Source organism: Pseudopodoces humilis, chromosome 10 (assembly GCF_049639895.1).
Source record: "Pseudopodoces humilis isolate 2021_Gansu_Grassland_sample_001 chromosome 10, ASM4963989v1, whole genome shotgun sequence".
NCBI lineage: Eukaryota > Metazoa > Chordata > Aves > Passeriformes > Paridae > Pseudopodoces > Pseudopodoces humilis.
In genome coordinates, this window is record NC_142209.1 from 6,428,637 (window position 1) to 6,444,068 (window position 15,432).

The 15,432-nt window shown below is 44.8% G+C and overlaps 1 protein-coding gene across 1 annotated transcript in view; it reads right to left on the minus strand.

Moving 5' to 3' along the window:
- The window catches only part of NIBAN1 (niban apoptosis regulator 1), a 55,987-nt gene extending 41,659 nt beyond the window's left edge, over nucleotides 1-14,328 (minus strand). Inside the window, exon 1 of the mRNA XM_005531321.3 lies at nucleotides 14,207-14,328. Coding sequence (XP_005531378.2) covers nucleotides 14,207-14,261 — 55 coding nt within the window. The 5' untranslated portion in view covers nucleotides 14,262-14,328. The remainder of the gene's footprint in view (nucleotides 1-14,206) is intronic.
- Between the last annotated feature and the right edge of the window lie 1,104 nt (nucleotides 14,329-15,432).

A 15,432-nucleotide genomic window follows, 5' to 3' on the forward strand; every position in this document is an offset into this window, starting at 1 on the left:
GAGATGGCAGTCTTCTTACAACTCCTTTTGAACAAGAAATGAGGTCAGGTCCTTCTGTTGTAATTATTTCTGCTTTAGAAGCACCTCTGGCACTAAGAAGATACACACATTGAAAATTCAAAGGCATTTTTCAAAATTACTTATGCTGCCACTAGCGTGAGGCAACTCCTCCTGTTTCCAGAACAGCTGGTACCAACCACCAGTTGCCAGGTGGGTGCTCAGCACCTCTAAAGCCAAGCCAAAGCTCTAAATGCCAACTGACGTTCTAAAAATTACAATTTTTGTTTGGGGTATTAAAAATATCTGCCTAGTGTGCTTAAGAAGAACCTGCTGAGAGAAACACAAAAGCATCAGGTCTTATTCAAGAATGCCTGATACAAAGCAACACCAACAAAGTCAGAGGAAATCATGCAGCCCCTGCTTCCAGACTGAGCAGATACCCTGACATGCTCTTTAAACTCCTAAACTCTGAGGGTTCCTCTGATTTGTAAAATACCATATCTTGAAATTGAAAGAAAACACAGAAATGTAGTCAAGACACACCCATGATACAGAAGTAAAACTTTCCTGAGCAAACATGGCTTGTTTTTTAAAAAAGGTATTTAAAAGAAAACAGAAATCTTTTGAGTGCATTAGATCCACTCTTTTTTGCAAATCTCCTCTGGCAAATTAATTTTTAAACATACTTCTTTGCTTATCTACTGTATATAAATTGCATACATTCTGATTAACATTATTTAGCCCAGAATAATTACACATCAGAGAGATGTCTAATAATCTCATCTTTAAGCTCTTCAGAAGTAAAAAAAGATCCCAAGCATATTTTATGAATATAGGATGGCGTCAGCTGAAAAATATATGGCACAATCCATTTTACTGTGGTTGCAAACAAGAACCACATGAATTAATATTATGGGCTTGTCTTTGCATTATTCAGGATGATGGGACTTCTGAAGGAAAGCAAGAGTGTGTTCTGGAATTGTGAGACTGTGAAGATGAAAGAAAATTAGTCACACACAATATGGTAAAGAAAATACAGAATATAAGCAAAATTGCATTTTACCAGTAGCGGGCACTTCACTAGAAGATTACATAAGGTTTTTGAAATCAAACAGCTGCTACAAAAAGTAACAATGAATCAAAACACTTGGATTTGTAACTAGAATTGACAAAGAAATATTTTCAGTTACTATAATCATATTGTTTTAGACTTTCTTCAGGAGTCAGGAGTCAGTTTTCAACAGGAAAACCCATCTTAGCCAACAGCTGGAAAGCTCATAGCCTTATTCTGGAAGGAAGGGGGACTGTTACTTTTTACAGATGTCACCATTCTAACCATCCAAAGGGAGTTAAATCTCTGAATAGAGAGGTGGGCCCCATCTGAAATCCAGCTCTCACATCCTCCCAAGGCTGTGCACACTCACAGCCCTGGCACTGATTCAGCCAAGGCAACCAAACACAATGGCCACAGAAACTCAACACTGTGCAGCATCCTCAAATTCAGTCTGTTTTGGGGCAGCCCGTCATCCCGTCCAACAGCAGAGCTCCAGACACTCAGCTGTCAGAGGCTGAACTATATTTAAAAGCAACTCTTTTGTAGATGGTAACAATCAAACCCAGCCAATGCTTCCCTCCACTGCTCAGCCCCAGCACTCGGTGATATCCAGGTTTAAGAGCACCCCTAAGGCAAGCGTGAATTTGGTTTATGATCACGAAAGTAACACCTGCCAACGCCAAGTGCTGTGGAAAGGGCAACTTTTCAGTTGACCACACTTCCTGCTGCCTGAATAAGGCACGCAAAGGAAAAGCCATGTAGCAAGAGATGAGTAACTAAGAAACCACAAGCTCTTGCTCAAATTACCATGTAGTATTTTACACTCTAAGCAACTCATTGTGTGGGACGTTTGTTTATGCTGGTAACTCTTGTGTCCCAGTGCAGTATCAGCTTTAGTCACCCCCATTTTGGTACAGGACATGCTGAGCTGCTTCGTGTTTTTTCTACCTGTAAGGGAAGTTGGTGCTAAGTTCAGATGGGGCCTTCCTCCTTCATTCACTTGGAACTCAGCTTCTTCCTCGAACAAACCCAGTGCTGCCTCAGTTTTTGATGTCACCATGACACAGCCACAGCTCCTAAGGGATCACCATGAACACACCAAACCCAGTCTCCAAAGTCTTCTCCAGAAGCTTCTTTTGTTGCAGACCTCAGGTGTGTGTCGTACCAAATAAAGCCTCAATTTTGTTCTGGGTACTCTTCCTGCTGCTTCCCTTGGGTTTGGTAGGACATCATGTAAACACAGAAGACTAGAATCACTCAACTCTGGGTTGGAAAACCCTCCCAGACCATTGAGTCCAAGCTGTGCCTGACCCTCACAGTGTCACCAGCCCAGAGCAGTGAGTGCCATATCTAGGCCTTGAACACCTCCAGGGATGGGGATTCCAAACCTTCTTGGGCAGCCCCTGACAATGCCTGACCACCCTTTCCATGATGTTAAAGCTGAATCTCCCTTGGCACAGCTTGAGGTCATTTCCTCTTGTCCTGTCAAAACGACAGCTTTGTTCCAGAGGAAGTGTCCAAGGCCAGGCTGGACAGAGCTTGGAGCAACGTGGAACAGTGGAAGGCATCCCTGTCCACAGCTGTGGCTGGAACAAGACAAGCTTTAAAGATCCCTTCCAATCCAATTAATTCTATGACTGACCTTTGCTCCTCCAAAAGCACCACAAAAGTCACGATCAGCTTTGATCAGCTGACAATCTGGAGCATTTGGGGCTCCTCCTTGCAGACACATCAGATTAAACCTTGACATCCCTTCCTCAACCATACTCACAAACCATCACACACTCCTTGTGTCAGTAATTCTGCTGCTACTTCCTGGGCTCAGAACAAAGACAGATGGAGCGCAAGCAGCAGTAATTAAAGTTACTTTCCTTTACAATCACACCTGAAAATACCATCAATCAACCTTCTAATCAATGTCATATGGTATCTATCCCATACATTGCAGAGCTCTGAAAGTTTGTGGCATAGTGAGTTGGAAATAGCAGGAACTTGATTTATATTTAAAAGCAGGTAAATACCACCCCAGAGAACCAGATCTATGCCTACTGCAGAATGTAAAGCTGGACAAAACATACGTAACTTAAAGGAGAAACACACACATGGCTCCCGCCACCTTCTTTTTCTGATTTAAAGAAGTGAAGTGCTGAGTGCCTGAGCACAGCAAGAGCCTGGCTGGAAATTTGGGGAGAACATCAAAATCGTCAGTTCCCAAGAAAATTATGCATCAGGTTTGTCAAACCCCAAATTAACAGCCTATCATAACTCTTTGTGCATGAAATCAAACAGCATCAAGATCAGCTCGGCAATTATTGCACATTGCTTTGTAGCTTGGCAGGTGTACAGGAAATCTCAGAATGAAAGAAAAAAAATTCAAGCAATCAATCTGGGACTTCCTACTGAATGAAGCAGTAGAAAAACACACCAAAGATAAGCCTTTGCACCCTGGTCTTCAAGCATCAGCAATGAGTTCAGGGCTTCAGATTCACATTTTCCACTCACACTAAAGCCTATAAGGTACAAAGTTGTGTTTGCTTTGCCCACGGCAGTGAACAGCTGCTGGTAGCCGTGGGCTTTGCAGCTTTTTTTAGCCTGCACAGAGGGCAAACATGGAAACAACAGGGTTTAGCCCAGCAGGAGAACATGGGTAGTGGATGGAAACCTCCTTTCCCACTCACCTCCAGTTTCCCTTATACTACCTGCCTGAGCTGCTCAAAGAATGCCCAAAGAGAGGAACGCCTGTTTTCTATAGATCAATTCACAAAAAAATATCCCCCAAACCCTTCTCCCTCCCAAAACCTCCAAAAAACAAACACACAAAAACCCCATAGCACAAAAACACTCATCCATTTTAGCTGCAGTTTTCACAAAATGGCAATTGAGGCAGATGCTTATCATGAAAGCTTCAGTCTGGACAGCTGAAGCAACTGCATCTGCAACTGAAAACACAGGAAAGTGTCTGGCAGACTAAATTACTTTACTGATACACAGTGATATTACTTTACAGAATATCCTTAAAGAGCAAAAAAGCCTTTTTGTCCTTTCTTTTGCACAGACCCTGTTTGCACAGACCCTTTGCCTGGGGATGATGAAAACTTGCCTTTCCTATAGTGTGACCACTGCAATATTGGAATATCAAGTGAAAATACATAAAGATCCTCCGTATCATGTTCAGTAAAAGCAAACTGGTCTTTAGACAATGTTCACCAAGGTATTTAACGTCCCAAATCCTGCTCCAAGACTGGTGTCTCTAGTTACCAGTGTCACAATGATTCCCTGCAGAGAATCACAGCACAAACAGCAACTGTGGTTTCATGCAGAGGAAGGGAAATACCACATAAAACTTTAGAAATGCCTTCCTGAGACAGGAGATGAGAGGGTTTGAGCGGGATGGATACTGAGTGGCAGGATGGCGCTGGCATCTTCTGTAAATTTGAAGCAGAAATGCCCACGTACCTCTGAAAAGAGCAAGGAAAAGCTCTTTGGCAGACAGCAAATTTCCAGATACTGCACATAAGGGTAATTTTTTTAGCTGAGGTCACAACCACAAGGAACCAAAAATCAATAGTAAATGGGCTATCCCAGGAAATGAGCAGGGACCTGGTATGCATGGCCAGAGGTAGCATCTGAGCCCTGCAAAACCAACAGCTCCCCTCACACAGAAATAAACCTCTAGGGGAAACCCCAGATGGTTTTATAACATACAAAAGCTGTAGGTATTTTTTTCTAAGGTTGGATGTGAAAGCATTTAGTAACAGGCTGAGAGAGCTGGGATTGTTCAGCCTGGAGAAGAGAAGGCTTCAGGGAGACCTTGTTGAAGCCTTTCAGAACTTTAGAGGGCCTTATAAAAAATTAAGGACATGGCAGATAGTGCCAGAACAAGAAGGAGTGATTTTAAACTGCCAGAGGGCAGCATTAGATGGGATGTTTGAAAGAAATTCTTCCTTGTGAGGGTGGGGAGGCCCTGACACAGGGTGCCCAGATAAGCTCTGGCTGCCCCATCCCTGGAAGTGTCCCAGTCCAGGCTGGACAGGGCTTGGAGCAACCTGGGATAGTGGGAGGTGTCCCTGTCCATTACAGGGGCTGGCACTGGATGGGCTCTAAACTCCCCTCCCACCCAAACCATTCCATGGTTCTATGATTCCACAGTCCTGGGTGCTTAAGGGTCCAGCTGGTCCCCAGCACAAGTGTCAGTCATTGACTCTGCCCGCTGGGATCCATCAGCAGGGTGCAGGAGTTGCTGCAGGGGCTGTCCCTGCCCCAAGGGTTGGCACAGGCTGCTCCTGATCCTGCCACAACCTGGCCCCATGTCTTCAGTTCCCTGGACTTCTGCTTTAGCTTTGCCTGCTTACACAGTAAAGAATTAGGAACAAGCATTACCTTATGATGTCTCTGCCACACTCCTTGTGAGGACCTACACATCCCCCATACAAAAGCCCACATGGAACTGAGGTGTAAATGACCTTTTCTGCAGGTTACCTGTTGCAGTGCATGAGAGCCACACCCAAAACATGCCCTGACCCTAGAAGCACTACATGGAATGAACCTGGAAAAACACCAGCGTTTTGGGGAGCTGTGAACAGACCGTCTAATAGCATTACCAAAGATCTCCTTACAAGCTCTATGTGGTTTGAGAAGGCATCACTGGTGCTGGTGGTGTTGGGGAGAGCCCACAAACTGCCAGGCACTGCCGTGGGTGGCTTTTTTTGGCAGAAACCGCTAATGGGAGGATGCTCTATTCTCACTCTTTAAGCAGTGACATGTAAAAAGCCCAACCTGGAGATCAGCTGACACATTCACTTTGCAAAAAGCTCCAAAGCAGAACTCCTTCTGGAGGACAGATCATGGTTCGCTCCTGAGAAGGTACAGAAAGTAGGCAGCAAGCAAAAACCTGCTGCTCTTCCACGGAGGAGTGGAGCTGCTGCAGCCCATGGCTGTGGAGCTGTGACAGCCCTGGAACAGCTTGGCTTGAGGGGGCCCTACAGCAGCACACGCTGCTCCAGCCCAAGGGTGGCACAGCCCAGGTCCCCCTGAGCCCCCGGAGTATGACCAGGCACCTGCAGCAGCGCCCATCCAGTGCCACGGCAGCGCTCCGACGGCTGCAGTGGTGCCTCCCCCGTTCACACCCCAAAAACCACCTGGGAGACACTGGGCTGCTGGGCACCCAACAGGGAGTGCACAAAAGCACTGACTGTGTCATGCAACAACATGCATGTCATCCCTGGCACTGCCTACTCCTCGGGAACCACAGGGTGCAGGGCATGGCACAACTACAGGCTTAGAATCAATCTCACCACAAGCAGCACCCAAAAGGTCACTTGAACCACTAGTTTCAGCTTAATATATCTACTCTAGAAAGTAACTACTCTACTCCTGATCTCACTCGTTTCCTAAAAGAATTTCAACTGTACAAAAACTATCTAAATACTTTTGAAAAGTATACTGCTTTTAACTTTTTACTCATTCCGTGTATTCAGAAGAGCCCAAGAGCCTTGCTTTTGTTTTCTGCTTCCTGCACTGCAGCTAAGACAACTCCCTAGCTTTAAAAAACATGCAGTAAAAAATGTTGCAATAACTACATAACAACTTTGGTCGTACTACAATGACCTAAATATTTTGGCTTAAAGCTTCAATACTAGCCAAAGTGTAAGAGCAACTACTTGGTCAGACCTATTAATAAATATCACAGAAGCATGAAAATTAAAGGCTTATGAATTCAAGATATAGCACTTAATTAAATAATTAGAGAAACAAAGTCACTAAAATCTTAGGTTATCCATATCAAAATAATTCTCAGTGTAGAATCAGCAGCAAACATTTTTTAAGTTTTAATATAGATAAGACTACTAGAAAGACACAGGACAAAGATTTTAGGAGACCTAGGCAGGTGAACCCTTTCTTCACAGAAGTTCGAGCCATTTGCACAAGCTTTAATCTTGCTTTGATATAAGAGTTGGCCTTGTTTCATCACTGTCCTTTAACTGCAAAAGCAAGTAAAATGCTTGCAAGTATGTTCAAAAACTTGAAACAACTTTTAATTGTTCTATTAGTGTGAAGAGAACAGTGTGGTTATTCCATGCAAAAGAAAAAGCTGTACTTTAAAAGCACATTCCTTATGAATATCATCCTTCCCCACCTAGACACTGACTCTGCAGCTGCCACTGCCCAAAGGCACCACCACCAAAGATGCTGTCATCATCTCAGAGCTTGCTTTTTCTCCCTTTCATAGTAATAAAATGTCTGTCAGATGCAAATACTGTCTTACAATTTGTGGCCAAACTGCACTAATTTAAGAACTTCCAGTATTCAGTATTTTGGAAAACATCAAGTACAAAGGCACAGCACACTTAAAGTGTGTCTCTCAACTACAGATTTGGGGCAAGGATGAAGCTGTTTCTCACTTTTTCTATTGAGATATTCTTTCCACTGATCCCTGTGCCTAATTCAACACCGTATGTAGTTTCTTCTATAGTGACAAGAAAAGTATGAAAAATGCCTCATGCCTTCCCCTACAATCCTGTGGTTTTCCTTCCCTCACAGTACCCAAAAACAGACCAGAGAAAAGCCACCTTTCATTTTTTAGACCCAGTGATGCAGCACATCATCTTTAGGGGTAGTTCTTGTATGGGTTGCTTTGCAGGGGCTTGAGATGATCCTGCTGAACAGGCACGGAGCCTAACACAGTTCTGGGACACAAATTGGGTAACTGGGATTTCTGGGTTTAGGAAAACCTCAAGCCATATACAGAGGGTAAATGGGGTGTGATTACACAAAATACTTCTACTGATAAACTAACAAAGGAAAACTGAAAAATTTAATCTCCTGCTTTGATAGGGAAATCTTGACCATGCCTGTTGCAAGATAACATGGCTGGAAACTTCCACAATTGCTCATGGAGCTTTTGAGAGAATAATGGACTATTTGAGCAATGCAAACAGAACAGGGAAGGTATATCCTACCTTAGTCTCCCAAAGCTGAATCTGAAAGTTACCAAGGACAGTAAATTCTGTTCATGTGCATGGCACATCAATCACATCCCTGGATGCCTTTTGCTTGCATTCAGTCGAAAGGTAAGAAAAAGCACTTGGACCCTTGAATTAAAGGCCAATAAAACCCAAAGAGAAGCTTCCTCTCCTTTGCAGCACCAGCAGGTACCATTTATCAAAATTATGGGATAAGAAGCTGGTAATGGCTCCAAAAGCAACAATCTCTCTGAGCACTAAAACAAAAATGTCTCAGAAAAAAAGTAAAGCCAAAAGGATTTTCCTTTAAAAATCTCATTTCTTACAGTCTTCAAGAACTTGGAAACTTTACAAGGTGCATATAATAGAATATTACATGCTTACTGAAATCTGAATTTCCTGTGGGCTTTACTTCACTTCTTCCTTCCGTAAGTATTTATCCCTATTTGGATTGGACTAGATGGTACTATTGTGAATTCTGGATTTAATACATGCTTCTGAATGAAAATATTATTCTGCCTCTTCCTTAGATTTTGGGAGTTGCAGATAAATCAAATCAGCTTTTACCATAAACCACACCAGGTGAAAAGGAAAAGCAGCCTCTAAGAGCAACAAACTAGATACTGTGAAGTCCAGAGAGACCCCACACTTGTAGAATTGGGTTAGAATGACCTTAAAGCCCATCTCATTCCACCCCCTGCCAGGAGCAGGGACACCTTCCAGTAGACCAGGAAGTTGCCCCAGGCACTGTGCAACCTGGCTGGGATGGGGTACTCCTGCTCTGCATGATGCCACAGCCATGCTCACCTACAGAAAATGAAGAGAGAATTTCTGGAACACAAAACAACCCAGCTTGGAACAGGCTGGAAGCAAAGGCAGGGAGTGCAGCAAGACTTGTATAGAACCATGCTGTACTTGCAGTCACACACCAAATTAAAACCAGAAGGGCAAATGACAGTTTAAAGCAGAAAATCCAACATCCAGTCTGAGTGCCTGTCCAAGAAAAGGCCAGCTTTTCCACAATTAATTCCAAGTCATTCTTCCATTCTGCAGCACTCCTCCTGCCAGCTCTGTGCACACTGGCTGAGACTTTCACTCCAGAGCTGTATCAGGCGCTTGGGTTCCGTCCCTCCGAGTCAGTGGGACTCATCTCTGTACCACCGCTGGAATTTATTCAGCTAGTTTCCTGGAAAGCTAATGACCCATTTCCTATCTTGTCTTTCAAGTAAAGGATAAAGCAGGCTCCTCTTCAGCCTCTAAAATGGACCAGAATAGAAGTCTCTCTGTTTTTTCAAGTACGCTACATCTTGTAGGAACACACCTACAGCGTGCAATCGTTGTGCAAAATTCCGACTTAACACCACAATGAAATTCCTAAGTAAAACAAATGGCTAGGAAGAAATTTCTTACAGATATTAAGTAATAGCTTTCACTGTCATTTCAAAAGAACAACGTCTGGAAGGTTTGCCTGGAAAAACTTCCTAAACAATGAGGAAATCCACAGGGTGCATCCTGGGTCACTATGCCCTGTACTGGGGGATCCCACCTGCCTGGAGAGGAAAGAGATGGAAAAGGGAAGGAAGAAGCTGCATTTAAACAAACAAATCCAAAGCAAATGAATACAAAGCCTCATCCTCTGGATAGATGTCTGTTTATAGAAATGGGTAGCCAGGATATGGTCAAGCATACCAAGTATCTTTAAGAAAAAACAACCTTCAGAGAAGTAAATTTTTCATATGCTGAACTTTTTGGAGATGCACCTGTTGAAATTACTGGTGTGAGATGTTTGAAATCTTTCCACTTCTTCAAATTTAAAAAAAATTAGTCCAGACACATGACATGTGACAAAGCAGAGCTTGGTCATCTACTACTTCTGCTGCTGAGATTGTAGAAGTGGAAAATAATCAAGACTTTAAGGGGCATTTCCATCTTTGCCTGCTGTAAGATCCTCATCCTTGATTGTTTCCTGTCTGCTAGTAGGGACACTAAGGGACACTTTTCCATCAGCAATGATGATACCTCCAGCACAATATCTCAGGACATACCACTAAGCTGCTTTAGCAGGCACTTTCAGCTGATTCCTGAATTTCACAATTGTACCCTGAGCCTGTAACTCCCCACCACTGCCTGGACTGCTCCCTTTTGGGTGTAGCCCTCCTTAAGCATCATTAGACAATTCACCCAACAAACAACTCCCATCATCAGTTTAGCCCATGCCTCATCAAATTGAGAGCACAAATTTTTTTAATAAACTCTTCACATGACCAACTCCCTGTCTCATTATTATTGCCATGTTTTAAACTCACTTTCACTCACATCCCAAATAATCTCCATGTAGTCCCACCAAAACTCCACAAAGCCAGATTATCTCTGCCACAAGTCATCTTTTTCAAGGCCTAAGTCCAAAACCTAGAGGAATTACTATAAAATTTTATTTTCATTTTGGATGGCTTTAAATCATTTTACTGCTTACAATGTGTGTGTATTTAAAATATTTTATGGATTTAAATAGGTGGAAAAATGTATTTTTCCACAGGTCTGGTTAGAAAAACACGCTTGTGCTGCACAGCACAGAAAGACACCTTGGAAATTGCTAAGGTTTTCTGACAAGTAACGCTGCAGTGCACAGGGTTTGGCTTTCTCCCACTTCCCCCTAAGTATCCTCCACACACCTTCTCCCAAAGGACACTAACTGTCCCCACTGATCACACTGATCACTTATTTTTTCATTATTTCACTATGACATTCATTCCATTCAGGTAGGAGTAAGGAATATCAAGTCTTGACAGTTTATTCATTATTTCATCCCCCAATGACCAATTTTCATCAATTTCTACTCAACATAGACAAAAGATGTTGTGATGGCTTGCAAAATGTAACTTCATGAGATTTATACAGAGATTTTTCTGAGTGTAAAAATTGTTTTGCAAAGCATTTTCATCCCCAAATAAGTGTTCAGGAAGTTGATTCAAACTTCACAAGGAAGATCCCTGCCCTTGCAGTTTCAAACACAGCCTCAATTTCCTTGTAAAGGCCATCCAGAAAATCACACACTGGCATTGTCCGTTCTCTTCTTAGGCATTGTTTGTGGCAGGGGAAGCACATTGCCAGGTCAATAATTACATTTGCTGACTTTCAGGTTGTGATATTGCCCAAGTATTGCCCTATGTACAACAATACACAGCTTTGCAAGTTGGCTGGTTCAGTCCTACCACATTTTCCTTAAGAGCATGAAAGCTGAAAGCAATTTCAGGTAAAAATCCCAGGCTTTGCATTCAGTAACCAAGATGCTGTGTGGGATGTCTTCCTGGTTTTCTCTGGGATTTATTTCTTCATCTGGTCTGACAAGGCTCACCCCGACTCATCCATGAGAAACCACAGACAACAAAGCATCTCCCAGGCTCTACCCAGGGGTGCCCATGCTGAGGGCAGGTTCTTGAGGGGTTATAGAGGCACCTGTTTGACTGGGTTTGCATATTTTCAACATAATTTTACATCTCACATAATTCTTGTCCTCATTTGATTCTCCTCTCATCCCACAATCAATGTGAGCAGACAGACTTTCAGAAGTCAGAAAATCTGTAGAACTGTACCTGTGTTGGTGTAGAACGGGTAACATAGAATTGTGGAATATCCAGAGCTGGAAAAGATCCACAAGAATCATCAAGTCCAACTCCTGCCCTGCACAGGACATGTGCTGCCTTTAATGCTCAGTCCCTCATTTCCATTCATTACATTGTGCTTTAGCTTAAATATTGTCTAAGTAAACTACAAGACTTTACAATCTATTTAATTTCAGGCAAATTAAATTATCATAACGGCAACAAGAAATTCAATTACACCATCATGAAAACAACTATGAACTACACCAAGCTCTCACTTGAAGTAATACTCAGGATTTCCTGTCTTGAGGCTACTGGTATTTGGGCCAATATGAAGGAGCATCCCAAAATGCATAAAGTTTGTAGAGTGTTGCAGGCTCCTTTGGCTTTCTGTCTCCCCATCTCCCTCCCTCACCAGCGCTGTCCCATTCCAGCACCTATGGACTGACAATTCTGCTGACAAAAAGCAAGTCCTTCCCTTTCTTTTTTACTGAGGACACTCCTGCATCACCTGTGGAGAAAAAGAACCCCAAAAGCTGACATCCCACTAGAATAACCCACCTCAGCTTCACAAAGCCAGCTAAAAAATGTACTGCTTATTCAAGCTACAGACTCAGTGCTTCCACATGGTCCCTCTTGGAAGGAGGGGAGTTCACCACAGAACTCCTCTGCAAATAAATCACACCCAGGTGTGTAAGACACACAGGCAAGGCCTGACTCTGGCAGACTCCAGCCTAACATCAGCAATAGGTTTGGTGAGCTGGCTCAGTCGCACTCTGTTTCCACTTAAGATGCTCTTCACAATTATTTTTCTTCCTCAGAAGTGCTAATTCACAGGCAGTCTCTGTATAAAGTGCCTCATTAATTATTTTTCCAAGCAGGAGCATCAAGTGGGGGATCCTCACGGCACGAACAGCAAACATAAGCCAGGGGATGAGCACAGGATTTTAATTCTTTCTTCTATAATGTCTTCCCTCTGCCTCTTGCCTATGCAAAGATGTGAAGGGCAAAAATGAGCTGTGTCTGGAGCGCTGCAGAGCTCTCAGCATGACCAAGGTACCCCTCCCTGTGAGCTGTAGGCAAGTCTCAGACACACACATCCACACATCCAGCCCTACTTCACAGACAGGGATTTCCCAACCTTTCGGCATTAGCTCCCAGTTCTAATTCTAGATGATATCCAGGGCAAGGACCTGCATGATTTCCCGTAAACCAATAAACTCCCGGAATTTCCTAATTTTTTTTTTTTTTTTTTTTTTTCAGTAAATACACATCAACCTTTTCAGGTGCTCACAACTCAGGGACCAGAAACTTGAAATGCTGAACTGTGAAAATGCAATTTTGGCTGCAGCATAGGGATGAATGTAAAGAAAAATAGAAATGCATGGGGACTGCACCCTCATGGTTCTGACAGGACTTGAAGCCACCTTCAACGGGGTAGGAAAAACTGACAGTACTAATAGGACACTGTTGAAAAATCTCAGCATGTGAGGCCAGTAGTTCTGCTGACTGCTTTTTGAGTAAAATTTAATAACTGGACATCCTTCCCAATATAGGAACCTCTTGAAAGACCCATTGTGACTTCAAAGGACGACTAACAGAGGAGGGGCTCAATGTTTGCACTCCCTCTGCACCACAAAAAATCCCAAAGCAAAAAAATCCAAGGACAAGCTGGGTTGTGGGCACCACCCAGGAGCGCCCCTCCGGCCCAAATCCTCAGCACAGAGTTTGATCTCCCAGCCCACAAGAGAGAGGGCTCTCACAGGCTCTGCATGCATCATACATCAAGTGCTAGAACTGACTTCCTTTTCTCATGCAAACTTTTATCCCAATTGTAAATCTTCAGCCTTACAATTTGCTTTGCAAATACTCTACCTGCTGAGTGATAAGCAGTACAGGTAAGAGTAAGCTGTGTTTCATACTGAACTACTCTAACAAAAAGACTCCCTAAACCTCAGAATTACACTCTTTTCCTTCATAGTTTAATAGCAATATACATAATTTAAAGCCTTTTTTGTTTGTTTGTTTGCCCTCTCTCTCCTAACATTTTAATGGGAGAAAGAACTGCCCTTACACAGTCAGACTGTGTAAGGTACCCAACTTTTTTACCTCGGTACCCACCAAGTAGCGTTGCCACTGCCTCCAACGGGCTTGACAAAGCATCAGCCCATATGCTGCTGGTCGGACTCCCACTGGCAAAGCCCGGCGCCTCGGAAGCTGCCGGGTCTGTAGAACGGGGATCTGTCACACGGGCAGACTCAGCCGCAGCGCTCCACACTCCATCAAGTGTCACCGTCTACTTATAACTCCCTCAGTGGGAACTTCTAAAGCATCGCCCTTAAGAAAGTGCTCCAAACTCCATGGGACGCTGAGAATCAGCTCAACCCGCGCTGTTCCGCCGGCTGCCGAGCGCTGCGAGGGATGCGCGGTGCTCCCGGAGCGCTGCCGGCGGCTTTCCCCGAGCCCCGGGGTACCCGGAGCGCTGCCGGCGGCTTTCCCCGAGCCCCGGGGTACCCGGAGCGCTGCCGGCGGCTTTCCCCGAGCCCCGGGGTACCCGGAGCGCTGCCGGCGGTCCCCCAGCCCCGTACCTCGGATGTAGGCGCACTTGCTGTCGTCCAGCGGCGAGGAGGCAGAGGCGCCCATGTCTCGGTGCGGAGCTCCGGGAGCACCGTGGCCCCGCCGAGCCCAGACCGCTCCCGCCACTTCCTCCGCAGGCACCGCCCCCGAGCTCGGCCCTGGGCCCCGGCCCTGCCCCCCGGCCCTGCCCGGCTCCCCGGCCCTGCCCTGCCCCCCGGCCCTGCCCTGCCCCCCGGCCGTCCCCTGCCCCCCGGCCCCGGCCCTGCCCCGCTCCGTCGGGCCCTGCCGGAACGCGGGGCTGCCCCACGGCCCGCAGCGCCTCTGGGCACGCGGGTCCCCCGCCGCTGTTTGTGCCCTCACTCTGCTCTGCACCACTGTCACTCATCACCGCAAAATGCATCCCCTTGGAGACACGGTTAGAGCCTCCAGAGTTTCCCCAGAGGCCACGTTAAAGACCGTGCCACAGTAAAAGCACAGTTAAACAGGACCAAAATGCCTCTCCTGGAGGTGTCCAAGAGGCAGCTGGGTCTGGGACTGGGTGATGTCTGCAGTGGTTTAGGGGTGACAGTGGTAGTGCTGAGGTTTGAACTCGATGATTTTAGAGGTCTATTCCAACCTTGATGATTCTATGACTCTGTGATAAAGGCTGTGGCACAGGTTGCCCAGAGAAGCTGTGGCCGCCCCTTTGCTGGAAGTGTCCAAGGCCAGGTTGGACAGGGCTTGGAGCATCCCAGGATAGTGGAAGGTGACCCTGCCTATGATGGGATGGAATGAGATGATTTTAAGGTCTCTTCCAATCTAACCATTCTTCCAACCCATTCCATCCTTCTGTGATTCTGTGATTTATGGCCCAGTCTTCAGGGCTGTATTGTCCCACCCTTCCCAAGAATATTTCAAATTGCTACTGTATGTAGGATGAACAATAAATCTACACAAGAAGGCACTAAAATACACATCACTTCAGTAAATATTGTCCAGTGATTGAAACAACTTCCTAAAATAGACAAGCGTACCAATCTGCAGATCCTCAGCACAGCAATGTAAGACAGTATAGAATAGATATCTGAATTCTCCTGCCCCTGAACAATAATTTCACATCATACCCAGATATGACTTTCTAAAGTATTTCCTTCTTTTTATCTGTTTTTATGACATTAATCCAGCTGACTGGCCATGGGCAGGGTGCCATTCCTTATTGTGCCTCAAATGTTTTGTATGGAGCTGATGAGTTGCAATG